Below are 21,713 nucleotides of genomic sequence, written 5' to 3' on the forward strand. Positions count from 1 at the left end.
TAAACTTCTTTTTAAATTTTTAAAATGAACAACTTTCCCCGTTGTTTACGGTTTGTAAAGTTAGCTCACCATGTACGTCGGTGGACTGAAGACACAGAGAGTTGACCATGACAACGGGGTTCGAGTCCGGTGAAGATCGGTTTCAGAAAGTAGGTAAGACAAAAACAGAATCCAAAAAATAAAATATACAAGTAAATAACACGGTGAGAATGTGGTAAAATCTGAAAACGTGGTAAAAATCAGGCGAGGGCTTTTCATTTTCTGGATTTCTTTTTAAAACTGTCGGTTTTGATTTGGAGAAGTGGGTGGGCGGGTCAATCGGCCCTTTTTAAAATCCTATTAGCTGGGTTTAGGGAAGGAGGAGGTTGAGTCAGTCAGTCAGTCAGTCAGACAACAGCGGCTTTACAGTGGATTTTACGCGAGAACAGCAGGCACAAATGGCCCTCACGAAAGAAATTTGAGGGTTTCAAAAAAGCATACACAGCGGGCCCTCTGGTGGATCACAAAAACTGCAAAAAAATTACGCTCCTAGGACGTATTTGGCGCTCTCCAAAAAATGTATATAGAGGTACGTTTTCAGAATGAGCCTGGGTTGTGAATTTTGGTCACCTGACGTCCCCAAACGACGACCCAAATCTAATCTAATTTTAACGTTTTATGACGTTGTGTGCTTACTTCTGCGATTTTGGCTATTTGGCTATATGATGGTTTAAATTTTCACACTGGACTACCAAATTTCCTCCCATTATGTTAATATATTATCATAATGCTGTAAAAAAATGTGAACTGAAAATGAATATGATTACATGCATTAACAAATCTAACCACCTGTGAGATATTTATGTTTCGCTTTCCATGATCTGTGACTAGCAGAGAAGCATCTATAGGCAACAGGGATTTAAATCGTTCACAATGTCTGTGATAAGAGAGTGTATTTAGAATTTCTTAAAGTGTGAAGACACTTCGACACAGTTTTAGCAATACTGAAATGAACTGACTAAACTGACTTTTCTATTATTGCTTGTCATAGAAATCGACAATAATACAAGGGTGATTTTAAATATGACAGAATGTTTCTTTTCTTTCCTATTTTTTATTATTTGGTCAACTAAACCCTTCAATAAGCTAACGGATCATTAGTTTGTATGAAAGAAGTTGTACAGCAGAATAAAAAGGCAGCGGTCTGTCCAGCTCAAAAAAAAAAAGACCAAAGCAGACCCCACAAAAGAAGTTTATTGTGACTCATTTCTGCATTACGCAATCTTGACGTCTGTCCTGTTCACGACACACAGAAACTTCTTTGTATATCACACACCCAGGAGGCTCCACCAATTTACCAGCACAGAGAAGAAGGTATAAAAGAAATGGCACACAGGCTTTATTTCCTTCCCTGCTGAACAAAATGTTCAGCATATGCTGGTAAGGTATGGTCAAAACTAGCATATGACCAGCATAAACCAGAATTAAAACATACCTTACCAGTATATGCAGGTTTTTTCCAACACAGGCTCATTGGGAATATGTGCCCAGGGCTACATTTTAGAGAATCACTCATACACGCACACTCCCGGCCACTTTATTAGGTACACCTGTCCATCTGCTCATTAACGCAAACTACTAATGAGCCAAACCCATGGCAGCAACTCAATGCATTTAAGCATGCAGACATGGTCAAGACGATCTGCTGCAGTTGAACCAGAGCATCAGAATGGGGAAGAAATGTGATGTAAGTGACTTTGAATATGGCATGGTTGTTGGTGCCAGACGGGCTGGTCTGAGTATTTCAGAAACTGCTGATCTACTGGGATTTTCATGCACAACCATCTCTAGGATTTACAGAGAATGGTCCGAATAAGAGAAAATATCCTGTGAGCGGCAGTGTAGTAACTCAAATAACCACTCGTTACAACCGAGGGCATGCAGAAGGGCATCTCTGAACACACAACACGTCCAACCTTGAGGTGGATCGGCTACAGCAGCAGAAAACCACACCGAAGTGCCACTCCTGTCCAGCTAAGAACAAGAAACTGAGGCTACAGTTCACACAGGCTCACCAAAATTGGACAATAGAAGATTGGAGAAACGTTGCCTGGTCTGAATCTGGTGTCAACAACATGAAAACATGGATCCATCCTACCTTGTATGAACGATTCAGGCTGGTTGTGTAATAGTGTGGGGGATATTTTCTTGGTACACTTATTTCTTGGACCCATTAATACCAATTGAGCATCGTGTCAATGCCACAGCCTACCTGAGTATTGTTGCTGACCATGTCCATCCCTTTATGACCACAGTGTACCCATCTTCTGATGGCTACTTCCAGCAGGATTACACGCCACGTCATAAAGTGCGAATCATCTCAGACTGGTTTCTTGAACATGACTATGAGTTTACTGTACTCAAATAGCCTCCACAGTCACCAGATCTCAATCCAATTGAGCACCTTTGGGATGTGGTGGAACGGGAGATTCACATTGTGTATGTGCAGCTGACAAATCTGCATCAACTGCGTGATGCTATCATGTCAATATGGACCAAATTCTCTGAGGAATATTTCTAGTACCTTGTTGAATCTATGCCACGAAGGATTAAGGCAGTTCTGAAGGCAAAAGGGGTCCAACCCGGTACTAGTAAGGTGTACATAATAAATGGCTAGTTAGTGTATTTTGTGGTTGAACCATTGGGGACATATCCTCCAATGAGCCTTCAGCAGGGTTGTACTTGTGTGAATGAGATTTGAGAATTAAGGAAGATTCTCCAGCAATGAGTGATTGTCTAACCTGAGACTGTGAACTCTGCTCAGTGGTGGCACTCAGACCTCTGGCGTCCGCATGAAGCTCCAGCTGAAGCACAGACACTGCTTGTTATTCCAGTTCATAAACACACCTGCGCTGCTGTGAAACGGAAGACCTGCTTCAATAGACAGAGACAGAAACAGACTAAAATCAACTGCACAGCCAAAACATGAGACTGTTAATACTGCTGCAACATACAGTACAGTAGGTAGTGACAAATAGCCAGTAATAAAGCTATTTTTGTAAAGCACTAGGTTTGAAGAAAAATAATATTTTTATGTAGTCTGAAGTCTGATGTTTGAGAAATATGTTATAACTGTTATACATTTTATTGATTTATTTATGCTTTACATTTTAATGAATTGTTTCCTAAATATGTCCTATGATGAACTTTAAAAAAATAGCAGTAAATTAGCAGTTTTTCCATATTTTTTGTTTCAGGTTTTTATTTTACTTTTTTCTTTGTATTTAGGTTTTCGAATTGCATTATGGGACCTTCTTCAACAACTTTTTAACCTTAAAACATTGAAAAAAAAGTGATTTTATTAACATTTTTAATAGTTTAAAGTGATATATTGTCTGGGTTGGTGTTGTACTGTATATCAGGGGTTCTCAAACTTTTTAGCCCGCAACCCCTAAAATATCAATGCCAGTCATTCGCGACACCAATATTCCTTAGAGGTGGTTATAAATATACAAATGTTACACACAAAACAATAGCCTCATCAGGGAATTACCAACCTAACGATCACACATGACGTCATATTGGTTCAACTGCACATACTGTACCAGTTACAAAAAAAAGACCGGTTGCAATAGCAAACATGTCATGTTGTGTGGTAGGATGCCAAAATCGAAGTCCAAAAATAGAAAACTTAAATTTTACTGTACACCACACTGCTTTTAATGCCAACGCAGACGTCTTGACTACCACATTAGAGCTGATGGAGTGAGGACCTAATTAAAAATGCTTGACTCTGCACTTCTCGTTTTATATCAGGTAAGTTCAGGTAAGCTAATCGTACACATTACTCGTTTTTTGATTGCCAGCAATTTATTTGAGCAAAAACTGCGGACCACTGAATGCTAAGAATGAAATTTAAATATCTAAGTTCACATAACCTGCCATACAGGTGCAGTTCGCTGTCAGAATGCAGTTGTTTTGCTTGATGATTACCCATGGTTCTTGTATAGCTCCGTCTTTTTCCTTGTCTTTGGCTAGACAGAGCAGTCCCTCGGTTTTTAGGTCTACATAGTTTTGAATCTGGTATCCATGGAACATTATTTCTTGCACATGACCACACAGAACAACAATGTTGGCATCCAAAGACTTGTAGGCCTTTAACTTCTCTCTTGTAAAATCACTGTTTCAATGAGATAGTTGTATATTTCAGGCTGGATGCTAGGCCATTTCATCTTATCCAATATCCATTGGGAGGGTGCTATCGCAAATGGACCTGTCAGACGAACGCTGCTCACTTTAACGTTAATTTTGCACTGGGTGACAAGCTGTTATAATATGCTAAAAGCATTATGTAAATAATATATATATAATATGTAATCAATATAACTTATCTCTAATACAACGGCAAACTTTGTACCGCATCGGATGTCATTCCCTCGCTGTAAATGCTAGAGCTCCCGTTTTTTCCAGCAACCTTGCTACGCGCGCATCCTGAATGTTTACAAACCGCTAATTCATCAATAGAAACATGAGCATATCGACAACACAAAAAAGTGCAAGAGTGTAACAACCAGATCATCTTTATGGTCATTTATTAATTTGTTTTATTTAAAATTAACCTCAACTAAAGAGACTGGTGGACACAATGTTTCTAGCACAAGTCTATTCTTGGTTTAATTTTGGAGACCGCCAATCAGAGATCATCCTCAATATTCATTTGTTGCCTGAATTTATTTTTTTATTGTATTTGATTGCCATAAAGGTGTCAGAAAGATTAACCTGGTGCTATAAAATCTGCTGTAGTTGAGGCTGTTGCTGTGTTGTAAATCTAACATAAACATACCAATCCTATGAAAAAAATTATTTAAAGGCTGATGGCTTTTCATTTGCATGTTTTTTTACAATGTTTTTTTTTACTATTAAAACCTTCTATTTGTATCATATGTGGGTTATGGATAAAATATTCTAATAGTTTAATAAAATGTATTTGATTTTGGAAATCACCAAGCGACCCCCTGTCATTTTCCTGGGACATTGTCCTGGGACTTTTGGAACCACTGTTGTATATTACAAAGCAAAAACCTTGTAATGAGCTGCCAGTACATTTTCTGTTATTTTACAGACTGATTTCTTTGTAGAGTTTCAACATCAAAAGTCGACAGAGCAGAGATCAACATCCCATAATGCAATTCACAACCGTAAATGGAAAACACAAAATACGGAAACTGTTTTTACAGTGTGTGATAGCAAAAATTATGAAAAACAACTCTTGATTACATAAAAATAGCATGAAAGTAATTTATCTTCATTGTCTGACACTTAATTTCATAACACTAAATGAAGATATGAGTAATATTTTTTTATTCTATGAACTGTCGGACTTATCAGACATTTTCAAAAAAATATGGGAGTCACACTAGAGGACAACAAAACAAATCTTTAACAGGGGCATGTCATGGGCTTCACATGGGTCTTCAATCACATGATCTTGTATGGAGTCCTTCAGCTAATTAAAGTTTTCAGTGGAATTGCAGATTTTATATGAGAATATAGTGTCACACCAGTGGATGTGGTTTTTAGTGACAAAATCCATTAAGTTCCTACATTTTTTTTAGAAATATATGGATTAAAATATGTATTGACAATTTCTAAATTAGTCACTTGTAAAATTAGGCCTGAGGTGTTTATTGATGATTTTATAGTTTCCTTTTTAATTGATAAACAGTGGACAAAAATTACTGAAAAATCATACTCAAGTAAAAGTACCATTACTAGCCCAAAAATGTAGTGCAAGTAGAGTAAAAGTATCTGTTGTAAACTACTCAAAGTAAAAAGTACCCTTTTAAAAAGTACTCTAGAGTAGTGAGTAGTGAGCATTACCCTGTAAAAGGCTGATGCATATACATGCAATTTGTTTAGGGATGTGTAAACGTAACATTCTGTAGCGCATTTAGTTCTTGTTTAAGGTCATTTGTTTAAGGACATCTTCTTGGACACTTTTAATGCTTCCAAATGATTTGCTGTATTTATAAAGTGCCCATGTCCTTAGGTAGTTCAGTATGATGTGATTTACTTTCTATGTGCGATTTGATTGGACAGGAATCACAGGGCTGATTTTTCTACTTAGCCAATCATCATAGGCAAGAAACACTGGACTACAGTAATGCACTGGACTACTGTAATGCACTGTTTGCTGGCTGCCCAGCATCCTCTATTAACAAACTTCAATTAGTACAAAATGCAGCAGCCAGAGTTCTTACCAGGTTTAGAAAATATGATCATATCACCCCAATTTTATCCTCCTTACACTGGCTGCCTGTTAAGTTTCGTATTGAATTTAAAATATTGCTTCTTACCTACAAATCTTTAAATAATCTAGCTCCTGTTTATCTAACCAACCTTCTATCTCGCTACAATCCAACTCACTCTTTAAGATCTCAAAACTCAGGGCTTTTGGCAGTACCTAGAATAACAAAGTCGAGTAAAGGAGGTCGAGCCTTCTCATTTATGGCTCCTAAACTCTGGAATTGCCTTCCTGATAACGTCCGAGGCTCAGACACACTCTCCCAATTCAAAACTAGATTAAAGACCTATCTGTTTAGTAAAGCATACACTCAGTGCACCACTCAGCGGGTTTCCACACAGGTTTCTGCATCTCGTTTATATACACTGTGAACATCAGCTACGCTAATTATTCTCTTTATTCTCCATTTCCACCTGGGGATACTCTTCCTGAGGCCCTCAGACTATGCAGAGTCACTGATTCGATCCAAGACCAATGACGAGATAATCCTAAGGTTTCCATATCCTGGACCAAGCCGTATCCTGAGCAGCTACTGTGGTGGTCATGGAGGAGTGGAGAACATGAGACTGATTCCTGTGACGCTCCAGGGACAGATGAGTCTTCGCTGAGGCCAGCTTCCAGCCTCCGCCTCTGAGACTGCAGCTCTGCACAAGACGTTTGGCCAGCGGAGAAATTAAAATGGTCGTGCCCAACTGAGCCTGGTTTCTCTCAAGGTTTTTTTTCTTCACTTTTTAGTGAAGTTTTTTCCCTCTCCACTGTCGCCACTGGCTTGTATGGTTCGGGATCTGTAGAGCTGCGCATCGTTGGATTTGCCCTTCAGTGTTTAGAATCTCAGTAGTGATTTTTAAACCACACTGAACTAAGCTCAACTGAACTGAACTTAAACACTGAAAACTGAACTACACTGTTCCAATTTACTATGACCCTTTATGTGAAGCTGCTTTGACACAAACACTGAAAACTGAACTACACTGTTCCAATTTACTATGACCTTTTATGTGAAGCTGCTTTGACACAATCTACATTGTAAAAGCGCTATACAAATAAAGGTGAACTGAATTGAATTGAAAAAATAAATTAGTGACTGCAGGTTGAAGAAAGTAGTGGAGTAAAATACCAATACAGCACTAAACATGTACTCAAGGGCAAGTAAAAGTACACATTTTTAAAACTACTAAGTAAATTGCAATTCCTGAGAAAACCTACTCAAATACAGAGATTAATAGAAGAAATCTTACATTTTAAATGATGACAATAATAATTATATTAATTTTTGTCATGTGTAACAGTTGAAATGCTACACCGTGTCAACAACCACATACTGCAAAATGTAGCCAGGGAAGAGTGAGACAGCTGGTATACTCTGCACCCGTGCTGTGTTAACATGCTGGTGATGTTCACACACAGTGATTCTTCCATGATAATACACAAACGTAACGCTCTAAGATCTTCCCCAGATTGCTGAGTCACTTCCAGCCCGTATACAGCATCGTCCACCACTACAGTCAGTTCTCCTGCACAACAAACACACAACAAGATAGCATCAAGCACTGACATGTAGACAAATGCATACTGTATGGGTCATTCTCACTAAATCATATTATGAACGTATTGTATTCTGCTGAATAACTAATACCACAGGTTAATTTGATTGGTTTCTTATGGAAGTAGCTTAATTCATCCAAAGATGAAAATGTACTCACTATTTTCTCACCCTCAGTTGATTTCAAACCTGAGTTTCTTTATTCTGTTGAACACTAAAGATGTTCTGAAGAGAGCTGAAAACCTGTAACCAGGGACTTCCATCATTCACTCACAATTTACTTGACTTTCTTTATTCTGTTGAACACGAAACAATTTATATTGAAGAAATCTGGAAAACCATTTACTTCCATAGTTGGAAAAACAAATGGGGCATGCACGTCAGTTTACTTTTTGATTACACTGCTTTCACCAGCGTTGGTTCGGTTGCACATAGAGAATAGGGTCTTTCTTTCTGAATTACACCTATTAATAAATACACTTGCATATGAGGTAAATCATATCTCAAAGCATTTATGGGGCACTGGAGATTTTTACTGGGGCACGTGCCCAGTAATTGGGTCTAGCGATGCCCATGATTTCTTGTTTTGGTTCAACAGAATAAAGAAGTCAGTGAAGGGTTGAACTGACTTGATTGAATCCTTTAAAACTGAACTATATCTAGATTTTAATATTTAATGAAATAAAAATGAAATCCATACTTAAAAAAAACTGCTTGACCAGCTTAGCCAGGCTGGAAACCCAACCAAACCAGCTATGTCCAGCTTAAAACCAGGCTGGTCAAGGTGGTTTTCCTGGCTTTATCTGGTCAATTTCCATCCTAACCAGCTAAGACAAAGTTAGTGGAAAACAGTACTGGGAAACACCCATACACTCTCATTCACACATACACTACAGCCAATTTTAGTATCTCCAATTCACCTATAGCGCATGTCTTTGGACTGTGGGGGAAACCGCAGCACTCGGAGGAACCCACGCCATCCCTGGGAGAACATGGAACTCCACACAGGAAATGCCAACTGGTCCAGCCGGGACTTCGAATCAGCAACCTTTCTTGTCGTGAGGTGACAGTGCTTACCACTAAGCCAACGTGCCACCCTATTGCCTCATTCACACTAGCAGTGAGGTGTAGGTCTACAGGTCTGTTTAGGTCTACAGCAAAGAGAAGACAAACTGGCCTCTGAGCGAGCTAAGAGAGGATCATGTGAGCTCTCTGGTGCTTTTATTTGCTGTCGCTCAAGAAAGTCGCTCTTCATTTGCATAAAGTTGAAAGATTATTAACTTTGTTGCGTCGCTCGACACACCCACCTGGTTGCTGGAAGTCGTTCACTGTCCATTGAAATAAACGGTCGCTTGTTGCTTTGCTAATGCGAGTCACTCGTAGTGTGAATGAGGCTTAAAGCAGCATTAATCAACTAAATATGCAAGTTTCATTTGGTTCAGTCCCTGCAGGCACAGGACGTCAACATGTACCCAACTTCATGGGGATGTTGGATTTTGTTTGGAAATGAAAATCGGGTTGATGTCTGAACCCAACTTTAGGCCGACATCAATGTCCAATGTTCAAGCTAAAATCGACCAAATATCAATGTCTAATCAGGTTACACCTTGACGTTGCATGGACGTTACCACTATGACGTCTATCAGACGTTGGATTTTGGTCACTTTCCAACACAACCTAAAATCAACCAAATATCAACGTAATTTGATGTTGTTATTTGACGTCAAAATAACGTTGTCCTTAGACGCTGGCTAGACATTGAATTTTGGTCACCTAATGTCATGACCTAAATCTAACCTTATATTAACATCTTATGATGTTGTATGCCTGCTGGGAGTGCAATGGTTTACATTCTCCTCTCCAATATGGCTGACCGATAATGCGTCGTGAAAACACTCTATGGCCATGTCCATACATACAGAAGTATTTTTATCATAGACTGTAAAATATATGGACGTAGTATCCGTGATGTCACCTATAGGTTTCTGAGGAGCGCAAATGAAGCTACAAGTAGGCGTGGCGAACCGTCACCATTTTGTTCGCGCGTCATCGCACCGAGGGCAGGATACCAAACAAGGGCACAGAGGCGGAGAGTGAGCGGAGCTACAGACACCTGCTGGCCTTTTGCTTGGAGCTGGCAGACAGACTTTACTTTGGAAGAAACGCTTGATACTTTATTACCTGCGACTCGTTTGTGTTCTTACCACATGTGCTTGGCTGTACAATATATATCAATAAAGTGTTTAGACTTTTAAAAACACTGTTGTAATACATTGAGCCACAAAGCATTGTTCTCATGATGTTTTTCAACAGGAGGAAAACGCGAAATACATCCAAACACTTCAATTATAGTCTTTGTTAGTAAATGCAAGACTATTGATGAAATCCAGGCATAACACTGTATGACAACATTTCAGATGACTGTTCTATAGCCTACAGCTAATTAATCTGTCAGATTCTGGAGGGCATTACAGCTCTAAAGAACATTATAAATGATAAATGATCTTAAATAAAACAAATACACTTACAGAGATGGTATATAAGTATATAATTTCACTCACCAGGAAAACGGAGGCCACATGAAGGGTTTGTGAGCACAATTAAATGCACACAGCAGGCCATATCATCTGATAATTGTAGGAAATAATCCCAAAAGGCAATTGACTGTGTAAAGAAACATTAACCAACACAAAAATGCGATGTAAATGCCGAGTTCATTGGCTAATTAGCCGTAATCAGCTGAGGTGACGAGACAGCTAGCAGCGAGACCTAGTGAAATATGGTATGTCTTTGGATGGTGGGAGGAAACCGGGAAACCCAGGGAAAACCCACGCTAGCATGGGGAGGTGTGGTTTATTTATAAACTAATTTTGAGAGGATCACGTGCCTATGATTGAACACGGCTGGTACAGCATCAGCTCTGTATGTTGCACCAATCAGATGAATACTGACACACTATAAATAACCAGAATTTTCCACTCCAGTCATCTTCGTCTTGAAGAATCCCCCTTCTACCAATACTCCTCCCCTTCTCAGACAGGGTGGCACGGCAGCCCAGTGGTTAGCACTGTTGCTTCACAGCAAGAGCGTCACTGGTTCGGCCCCTCACCAGGCTGGTTGGCGTTTCCGTGGGGAGTTTGCACATTCTCCCCATGCTCGTTTGGGTTTTCCCCAGGTTCCCCAGTTTCCTCCCACCGTCCAATGACATACATCATATGTATATTGACTATTCCAAAATAGCATCTTAAGACAACTCTTAAGGCCGGCTCACACCGTGAGAATTTTTATAATCCTGAACGGTTGTAGCATGTCATACTGCACAAGCATGCCTCTTATGTCACACTGTATGATCTCAGCCATCATAACGTCAGACTGAACGACAATGAAGATGCACCAAACACGGAAGAAAACTCTCTTGGAGTTTGACGTCAACCCCCCGTGACACTTTCACCATCCTGCATTCTGAAATTATTCCTCACAGCAAACGTAAACAATCTGCGGTAATTCTGCACACGGCATGTCTCAATAATAAAACCAGGAAGAAAAAAACAGTTTTGACATTTCCCCATGTTCATTTGAATTGTCGCATGAATCGCATCATCATATTCAGAGCTCCAATAGGTTATTGGATTGACGCTCATCGCAGCTGTTGACACACTGCAGGAAAGTGTCTGAAATTTTCTGTCACTGCCAGAACTTCATTGGAGGAAAAATCTGATCGCAACGGGCACTAAGCAGCTGTCTATGAACATGTCAAACCAACGATCAAAGACCACAAATTTTAGCCTAGGATTTCAGGAATCTTTTTGGATTTCTCAAATTTGTCTCAGATGACAAAATTTAGCCAGACACTTCTCAGCACGCTTACAAGCAGGGGAGTTCGCAAGACCTGAGCTCAAACTCCCCTCTCGCCTTTCTAACGGGAGGGAGCCCCAGGCTCGAGGATCTTATGAGCTTAGGGCTCTCTCACAGGACAGCCCGCCAAATACACTTTATTATTAATAATTAGCTAAGTGTGAACTCTTGAACTCTGTTTTTTATAGTGAGTTGGAATTCATCTGATTGGTGTGATATGTGAAGCTGATGCGGGACCAGCTGTGATCAATTATAAGCACATGATCCTCTCGAAATTAGTTTATAAATAAGCCGCACAAAGTTTTGTTTTCAGTCACCCGACACTCCATTTTCGTTTGGACAAACAGCGTAACCGCTTCGAAAAAAGTGAAGTTCTGAAAATAAGCATGTTTGTGTAAACAGGGTCTGCATTTTCACGTCCCATCTCCAAATGAATATTTGGAAACAACATCTTTAGGTATGAAACACCATTAGGTTGGTTGAGCAAAGCAGATTACTCCTTGAAAATCCCTGAACTTTCTTCAACAGAACATTTTTTTATCATAAAGTCTATTTTAATAAAACTGAATCGGAATATGGGGCAATATGGTGGCTCAGTGGTTAACAATGTCACATCACAGCAAAAAGGTCACTGGTTCAAGCCCCAGCTGGGTCAGTTGCTATGTCTGTGTGGAGTTTGTATGTCTCCCTGTGTTGTGTGAATTTCCTCCAGGTGCTTCGGTTTCCCCCACAGTCCAAACACATGCGCTACAGGTGAATTGAATACGCTAAATTGGCCATAGTGTATGTGTGGATGTGAATGCAAGAGTGTATAGGTGTTTCCCAATGCTGGGTTGTTGCTGGAAGGGCATACGCTGCATAAAACACATGCTGGATAAGTTGACGGTTCATTCCACTGTGGCGACCCCTGATTAATAAAAGGACTAAGCCAAAAAGAAAATGCTTGAATGAATCTGCATATGAGTAAATGAGCTGACGTGTTGATCTTGATATTTACCTTCTGTTAAACCTTTTGACTGAGTTAGCACGCCAACCATACTAACTGAATTAGGTAAAGCGGAGAGATCTTGTATTGAATTAACAACATCTCCAGAAAGTGACAGGTGCAACTTGTCATGTGGTAGAGATCCAGTCAGGTGAGCACTAAATGTTTCCTCTTCCTTTTTCACCGTGCACTGCAAGAAAACGCTAGAAATAGAGAGAGAGAAAACAAATGATGGATCAATGAAGAAATCAAATAATCTCACAGCAAATCTGAAATCCTTTTATCAGTTTACCGTTCTGAAGAACAATTTGCATATAAATGAATGTGACTCTCAGGAGTGACGCCTGCTAATAAGTTCTGATGGAAGTCAGCGTAGATGGACACTGCATTACTGCCCTTTGCCGCCTTGTTTTCCAGAGTCAAGTGAATGGTTGAATTCTTTTCATCTGCCTTCAGGCTGATTGAACTGCTGATGTTTCCAAAAAGAGACACTGTTATTGCTGAGTTTGCCTGCAATGACATAACACATAAGTTAAGCACTCAGTTGCTATCATCAGTTAAGAATATATACATACAGTTGAAGTCAGAATTGTAAGCCCTCATGAATTTTTAGCCCTCCTGTATTTTCTTTTCCACAATTTCTGTTTAATAACTAATTTCTACTTACTGAGTTCTTTTATCTCTTCCATGATGACAGTACATAATATTTGACTAATATTTTTCAGGAAACTAGTATACAGCTTAAAGTGACATTTAAAGGCTTAACTATGTTAATTAGGGTAATTAGGCAAGTCATTGTGTAACAGTGGTTTGTTCTGTAGACAATCTAAAAAATATTTTGCTTAAGAGGGCTAATAACATTGACCTAAAAATGTTTTTTTTAGTAATTAATTTTTTTTTATTTTATTATAAGATTTTATTCTTTAGAAGAAAAAATATTAAAGGAAATACTGTGAAAAAATCCCTGTTAAAACATCATTCTGGAAATATTTGAAGAACAAAAAGGTCACAGGAGGCCAAATAATTTTGACTTTAACTGTAAGTATTTACCTGGTATATCCTATTGTCGATGCATATTTTTCCTTCTGAATGATACTCAAAGTCACTCTTGCTCCTGTGACTCTTGAGCACTTCTATATTTAGGCTGACATTGGATGGAAAATCCATCTGAAAAAGGTTTCATTAAACATTGTAAAGGTACAATTTCTGTACATTTCTGTAAAACATTCTTTGCCTTCTCTTTAAATTTGTCTGTAAGTGGCCAACACATTTGGAGCAACACTAAAGGTGCATCCCAAATCGCATACTAATACACTATTCTACTACATTTTGTAGTGTAAATAGGATAATGGCCTTTTCCACTGAGCGGTACGGTTCGTTATGCTTTCATGGCCGTTTCCACTGTCAAAAGGTACCTAAAAGCAAACCACTTTTTGGGTATCCTTTCGGAAGGGTACCTAGCACAACAAAAGTGTACCAAAGGGTGGAGCAAGACGCACAGCTGAACGCTATTGGTTTACAGAGATAAGTCACTCGCTCATGCACAAGCCAGGGCAATGAAAACCAAGAAGTGGCATTTTTAAATACACAGCCGAGACATTACACCGTAATATTATATACATATCGCCGTGCGTCTAAATTTTAAATAATGAACTTCTTGAGCTGATAATAATAACGTGCACATGATTATTGAAGTGCCTCTGTTTTTTCCAGCTTCTCCGTTGTCAAAGAAGCAAATGGTTCTTTCAGCAACCTAAAACATGAATAAACTGCCATCTTTAACTATTATCATCACCTTTTGGACTATTATGAACTCGGAATGACAGAATTTCTTTCTAACAGAGGTTACATGTCCTGGTGAAGATTAAAGATACAGATTAGAGGTTTGCAGTCTGACTGTGGGCTATACTGGATGTTGCATGTTGTTTTTGTACCCAAAAAAGGATTAATGTATGCTGTGTGTAGTTTTTCTGTAATTGATAACATATTGGAGACTGTAAGGGTCTGTATGTGTTCATATATGTTGCATTTATTTATTTTATATAATCGCAGACGTTAAAGTAGGCTGTTTTGCATCATTGATCTACAGTTATAATCAAATCATGTTCATAGAAAGGTTAGTAATGAACATTTATACACAAGTATTTGTATGTGTATACAGCTTCTGTTTTGTGAGAAGTGCTTCTCATTTGATATGTGAACAACATGTACAGCTTTACTTTGACATTTCCTTGAGCAAGAATGACGTCGACTTAAACTTTCTGTTGTACACTATGCCCACCAACCATTGGTAACCATTGGTACCCTTTTGGTAGTGGAAACGCAAGCCTGATAGAGTTGACCTGTATCGTACTGTACCACGATACAGGCGGGCCATAAATAGTGCATTCACACTAGTGTATATATATATATATACCTGGAGGAAACCCACGTGAACACAGGGAGAACATGCAAATATTATTGTAATTGGGAAATAAGAATTATGAAGAAATGTTATGTATTTTACCTTAATCAGCTGGGACAGGTTGGCTTTTATTGTAATACCTTGCTGAAATGTAGCTGGGTCATGAAATTGTACCAGACCAAAGGCTTCAAGTATTTCCTCATTTCCACTCCACAACCTGCCATGAATTTCATGCACATTCTTCACAGAGAAGCGAAGTCAGCACATTTCCAGGACCATAACGAAATGTCGTTAATTTTTAAGTTATGATTCCATATAAGATATAAAAGGAAACTAACTATACAACATTTTGGCAGAGGTTTGAGTGAGTTTACCTGCTTGTTTTGGACCGTGAAGCAGATTTTGGAGTCTTGAGGAATTCTCTCAGTGCTGAAAGATTGGACCAATGAGGAGCACATCTAACCAATAAAACACATTGTACAACAGTTAGTTTCATTCCTCAAATCTGAAAACACATGCGTTATTTTTAGTGACTCTTCCAGTAGATTATATTAAGACACCTGTATGTAGCAACAAGTCATTTGAAGGGGATGTTTATAAGAATGTCACAGCTTATTTATAATCATTATTTGATAAAACACCGGCAGTGTAATTAAAGGGCCATGAAACCCCCCTCTTTTGGTTCAAGTCTACCTCAGAATTTTTTCAAGAAATGCTCCGAGATGGGCGTGGAGCTCTGCAAGCAGAGGGAGGAGTGGGTTTGGCCGGCAGAGCAAGGGAAAAAGGAGGAAGCGAACAACTGTTGTCAGTTGGCTCAAAATAAGACACAAACCATGGGGAGACCCATGATTTTATAGTTTACAAAGTTAAAACGCAAAGAAATAAACAGTAATTTGATGTCCTGTTACATTTGTTATTGTAATTTCATATACACATAATTACAATTTGTTATGTGATTATAAAGATAATCGTGCTTATATAAACACTTTAAATGAGGAGGACTTATCTCCTCCTCAATCCCCGGGTCTGAATGCAGACACAGTGGATAGCATTGCAGCAGGTCTCTTGCCCTGTCTATTACAACCATTAGCCCTGCCGGTGTCCTCACATTTTATCCTACCCATCAGATTATGCTACAAACAATGTGTTTGAATGGTATTGAGGTTGGGGTTAGGTAGGTTTGGGCAATATTACAGCTTCAAATCACAGTAATCTATATTAATATTTACACTGGTAGCACAATCTGATGGGTAGCATATTGCATCATCAAATATGCTACCTACTTTTTGAACGAGAGGTAGGACAAATCGATGTGTCTGAATGGTAAAGAACTCAACTGATAAAAGACAAAGTCCGCCATTCTTCAATTCTTGTACAACACTCTTGACAAAAATGCTTGCTGCGATCTCACCCAGTCTTTGGGTCTCACAGCTTGGCAGGTCTGCCTTGTCTTCGTGCTTGCACGTGCTCTCATGAATAATTAAGAAGCAGGGTCTTCTCATAGGATAAGAAAACTCTGCTATAAATAATAATGAGAAACTGATGCGTCATCAATCCACTAACAGATTCGCGATACGTCACCGATTTTGATCCCGCCCCAAAAATTATTATAAACCCGGAAGATGAATTTAGCTGACAAAAGCTCCAAATTATCTAGTTTTCCCCACAATTAAAGCTGACAGGTGCTAATGTTGTCTTAACTGATGCTCAACACACCTAAATCTGTTCAAATATATTTTTTAAAGTACTCCAGGGTGTCTTGAACATTTAAGAACTTCAACAGTTGCATAAGAACTCACAGTTAAGCCTTTTTAGGAAAGCGCTTGTGTTTCTGCAGTAAAAATAACATCTGTGGACATGCACTCTAAGCGCTCTATTTTATACATTTAAGTACGAAGTACAGGGTGTGTCCGAATCTACTTTTGCTATTTCAAGGATTGAAAAAATTGGTCTGTGCACCCGACGCATGGTCTAAAAGGATTGTCCTTGTACTCATAATGAGTTATAGGTGTGTTTGGACATAATATGTCCAAATCCCATTACCTTTAAGAGCCCGTTGCAGTGCATTGCAGTTGAAAAACAGCTTCATTAATATTTAAAGAGCCTCTATTATGGGTTTTTGTGAATGACCTTCCATACAGTGTGCAACACAGCTCTAAGTGAATGAAAACATCCAGCTGAAGTTTAAATCTGAAAGTGCACCTTATTTCAAAATAAAAAAAATTTAAATAAAAGAGTTGACTCTAAATTGTTTAAAAGATTCATTGTTCGTCCGGATCTTTTGCCTGTTCATACCAATGTCGACGCGAAACAATCCCAAATATGAAGTGCTGGATCTGATAAAATGTAGACGCTCCCTTCAAACACAAGCAGAGTGAAGGTGTGTTTGGGACTGATCATGACTGAAGAAGAGTGAACATTAATGAGTAAACATTTTGGTGATTAATGCAATAATCTACCCTGCAACGGGGGATTCGTCAGCCGTTTGTCAGAGCTTGACAGGAACTTTATCAGTACACAGTTCATTGATCAATTTATTTAATTTCACAATTGTAAGTGTGACTAAAATGGTTGTCTCCTTGTTTTCTCGAGCTTGCAAAATATGTATTTAATTGTGTTTTGTTACTTGTAATGACTTCACGCGACTTGCACTGTATCTGGTTAACTCTTTATATTAACATATCGCTAAAGCCTTGATGAAAACGCGTCGCGGGCCGAGTGCTTTATGGATTTAAATGCGCTTATGAGCTCACGATCCTCGGCTCTTTGTCATTGCTATGGCCATCGTCAGTTTTTTCTAAACACGCGCTGTGATCAAGTTTCAAAATAGTTCAGCTTTTGCCACTGTGGGGATCTATACTGAACGTGTGTCGGTGTAATATGCTGGTGTTCGATTGCTTTAATGCACTTGTGCATTGGGCTCACACATACACTCTGCACACTGACTACTTCAATAATGTTGATAAGTCGCAGTGGTTGTTTCTCCCTGTCTCACGCTGAGCGCAGTCGACCAATCACAACAGATTGAATCATCAGACCAATCAACGCAGATTAGCATATCGCTAAGAAGGGGTTTAAGAACAAATGAAGTGCTGAACAAACCATATGGGACTCGTTAAGATAATTAGGTAAAAATAAATGCATAAGACAATGAAAGTGTTTTTTGACCTTGCATGCATATCAGCCTGTTGTTGGAAACCCCCAAAACTAAAATATTACCTTTTTTAATACATAAAAAGGGACTCTAATTACATTTTAATGACAAATTCATTCTGCACCACTAATTGAGGTGAAGAAAAATATTAATGATGCTGTTATAGAATTCATAACAGTTATTATGGTCTCACTGTAATGGTGTGACAATGGCTATTGGTGAACATCTCAAACCAACGATCAAAGACCAAAGATTTCAGCCTTATTGGACCAAATTGTGGCTGAAATTGCAAATTGTGAGCTGGGTTTTATTTGTTCAAAGCAAATCATTCAGGAACTACAGTACTGTGTTGGGAAAAGTGCAACTATTGACTCTGTTTTGTTTTACTGCTGTTGTAATGAATTTTTATAGCACAATGCTGTATGTGGAAGCAATTTGTGTCCATCCACAGCACACACATTATATTTTAATAAACAAAGTTAGCCAGAAAACTAAACTGTTTAGTTTATCCAGTTTACCCAGACCTTAATTTTTGGGTAAATGACCTTCGTGACTCTACACTAACAGGCTTTGTACTGGAATACAGACTATGAAACATGATTACTACACAGTGTGTTGATACATTTCACACTCACATATGGCTGCTGTGGCTGGAAACCCAGAGTAAGGACATGAATGGCTTTTTTGTTTCCATGGACAAGAACCTTTGACTCCAGAGTGTAAACCTTGTGATGTAGATCACTAGTGAATGTCTCTTGGAGAATGAGACTCTGAGGGAGAAACTTAAATGGTTGTCTGTTGGAAATGGAGCAAAACAGAATGAATACTTGAGTATAGGCACAGTGGATTAATCACTAAATTCTGTCATCATTTGCTCACTTTTTCAGTTTATTTATGAAGATATTCTGAAGAAGGCTGGTAGCTGGTAGCTATTTAATTCCATTGCATTTTTTCATATTGTGGAAGTCAACGGCTTCTGGTTACCAAAATTCTTCAACATATCTTCTATTGTGTTCAACATTAAAAAAACCCAGGCTCATTCTGAAAACGTACCTCTATATACATTTCTGGCGACCGTCAAATACATCCCAGGAGCTACATATTTTTGCAGTTTTTGTTTTTTTGTGAACTATGAGAGGCCGCTATGTATGCTTTTTGAGATCTCAAATTTTCTCCCGGGAATGCCATTCGCACCTGCTGTTCTCACATAATCCACCAGAGGCCGTTGTGTACACTTTTTGAGATCTCAAATTTCTCTCGGGAGTGCCATTCGCACCTGCTGTTCTCATGTAAATCCACCATAAGCCGCTGTCAACTGACTGTTTGTCTGACTGACTGACCGATCGACTGACCCACCCTTCTCCTTCCCAAAACCCAAACAATAGTGTTTTAAAAAGCACAGATTGACCAGCATCCACCCTCTTCTCCAAACCGAACCAACAAATTTAAAAAGCAATTCATAGAAAGAAAAGCCCTTGTCTGATTTTTACCATGTTTTACCACATTGTCACCCTGTTATTTACTTGTTTTTTGGCTTCTGTTTTTGTCTTATCCGCTTTCTGAAAACATTTTCACCAGACTCCCCGTCATCATGGTCATCTCCTCTCTGCGTCTCAAGTCCATCGACATACATGGTGAGCTAACTGGACAAACTGGTAACAGCCCGAAAGCCATCCATATGGAGGTAAGCGGTCAGCTGGTAAGCTCGTCAAACCGCCCCCTAGCGCTCGTTTAAAAAATTTAATGCAGCCATACATACTTCTGGCTACATGAATCAAGATTTCCAGAAATGTATATAGGGCTGCGTTTTCAGAATGAGGTTATGTTGTAAAAAAAATCAAATTGGTTTGGAAGTTGTGGAGGCTGAGAAAATGGTTAGAATATTTTCATTTTTTGTGAACTATCCCTTTAAATAGTCTCCAGTCAGACCTGACGTTTAACTTCCATCTTTTCTGATAAACCCTCTTGTCCTTCCGTGTTTCCTCTATGGCCCCCTCAATCTGAAGCTCCGCATAAGGGTTTTTAAGATCTGCCAGGTTCATTGTCATCATCAAAAGCCTCTTCTTTAGCTTCTGTACAGAAATAAGAATCAGAAATAATACATCCAGAATGGTTAACTTTCACACAAAACTTATATTGTGTATAGCATGTCCTTAAAATCATGTTTCTGCTACATGCGTGGACATACAGTACGTTGGAATGAAATGTCTTGCAGGACCATATTTAAAAGCATAAATATGTAAACAACTCTGAATGTAAGGGCAATTTTTAAACCTATACATAGCTAACTTACTGAAGAGGTAGTCTAACTGTACATATAGTATAAAGAGTTGACTCTACACATAACCTTAAACAGACTATACAAATGTGTTACATTCATGAGTAAACATTTGTGTTATCATTTTTAGTCTTTGTGACATGGAGGGCTGATGGCTGACATGGAGGATGAGGTAGCAGTATTTATATTTATGTAGACAATAATAATCGTTTACATTTTAATCCTTAAAGTACCGATGAACCGGAAGCTGCGACCATTATTTTTTCATTTTGTGACACAGTTCCTAGAGAAACGGAATATTAAATGAACAGTGGGCATGGCTTGTTTTTTTTACTGCGAGCTGAATGGACGTAGTAAAGTAGGCATGTCTTTCAGAAAGATGGAGAAATTGGTTTAGGGAGAGTTATTACAAGCTAACAGACTCATCCTCCTCACCATTTCTGCTTGTTGACAGTTGGAACAGCATGGTGAAATAAGTTAGCCACGCACAATTCCTAAGCCATACATAATCTGATAAATTAACTGAAAACAAACAGGAAGTACATTATCAGATTTCAGTTAAAGATTAGAAGGGCAAACTATTTTTTTTCTTAATGACATGCACAGATGAATTGTTCACCACAAAACTGGCAATGTTGAGCAAACAAAATCATATGGTTTGTTTTGATTTCTTGGGCATTTAAAATTTTTCATTCAATATAATAAAATTTTTCAAGAAATAAAAAAAATGTTAAAAGCTGCGCCATTGTCTTTAGATCAGCTTTTAGTTTGTCAATGGCATGGTCTTCAGTTGCCTTAATACAGCAAATTGTTAACACATACTTTTCAGACCACCACGCGCATGAGCACACAAACAGGCACAAATGCATTTGTTATTTTTTTGTTATTATTTTTTAGAAGTTTTTCACCTTTATTATGAAAGCACAGTACAGATTTCAGACAGGAAAGAGTTGGGAGCAGAGAGAGGGGAAGGATCGGCAAAGGACCTTGAGCCGGGAATCAAACTCGGGTCGCCGTTAGCACATCAGTGCTTTATATCGGTGCACAGTACCCCTAGGCTATTGGCACCGACTATGTATTTGCTATTTAAACAATCTGGCACAGGACATGAAAATGATAATGAATAAACCAATATATACTGCTATTCAGTTATGAGAACAGTACACTGGGATCAGATATGAGAAGCGGTGAACAAATTATACAGCACATGC

General features: G+C 38.7%; 1 protein-coding gene across 1 annotated transcript in view; it reads right to left on the reverse strand.

Moving 5' to 3' along the window:
- Positions 1-5,390: 5,390 nt before the first annotated feature.
- Positions 5,391-21,713, reverse strand: part of LOC130234526 (uncharacterized) — a 41,758-nt gene continuing 25,435 nt past the window's right edge. Inside the window, exons 17-25 of the mRNA XM_056464755.1 lie at positions 20,154-20,296; positions 18,860-19,019; positions 15,445-15,528; positions 15,173-15,310; positions 13,717-13,833; positions 12,959-13,176; positions 12,679-12,869; positions 7,717-7,797; positions 5,391-5,395 (exon numbers count right to left, since the gene is read on the reverse strand). Of these exons, the coding sequence (XP_056320730.1) occupies positions 5,391-5,395; positions 7,717-7,797; positions 12,679-12,869; positions 12,959-13,176; positions 13,717-13,833; positions 15,173-15,310; positions 15,445-15,528; positions 18,860-19,019; positions 20,154-20,296 (1,137 nt within the window). The remainder of the gene's footprint in view (positions 5,396-7,716; positions 7,798-12,678; positions 12,870-12,958; positions 13,177-13,716; positions 13,834-15,172; positions 15,311-15,444; positions 15,529-18,859; positions 19,020-20,153; positions 20,297-21,713) is intronic.

Source organism: Danio aesculapii, chromosome 2 (genome assembly GCF_903798145.1).
Source record: "Danio aesculapii chromosome 2, fDanAes4.1, whole genome shotgun sequence".
NCBI lineage: Eukaryota > Metazoa > Chordata > Actinopteri > Cypriniformes > Danionidae > Danio > Danio aesculapii.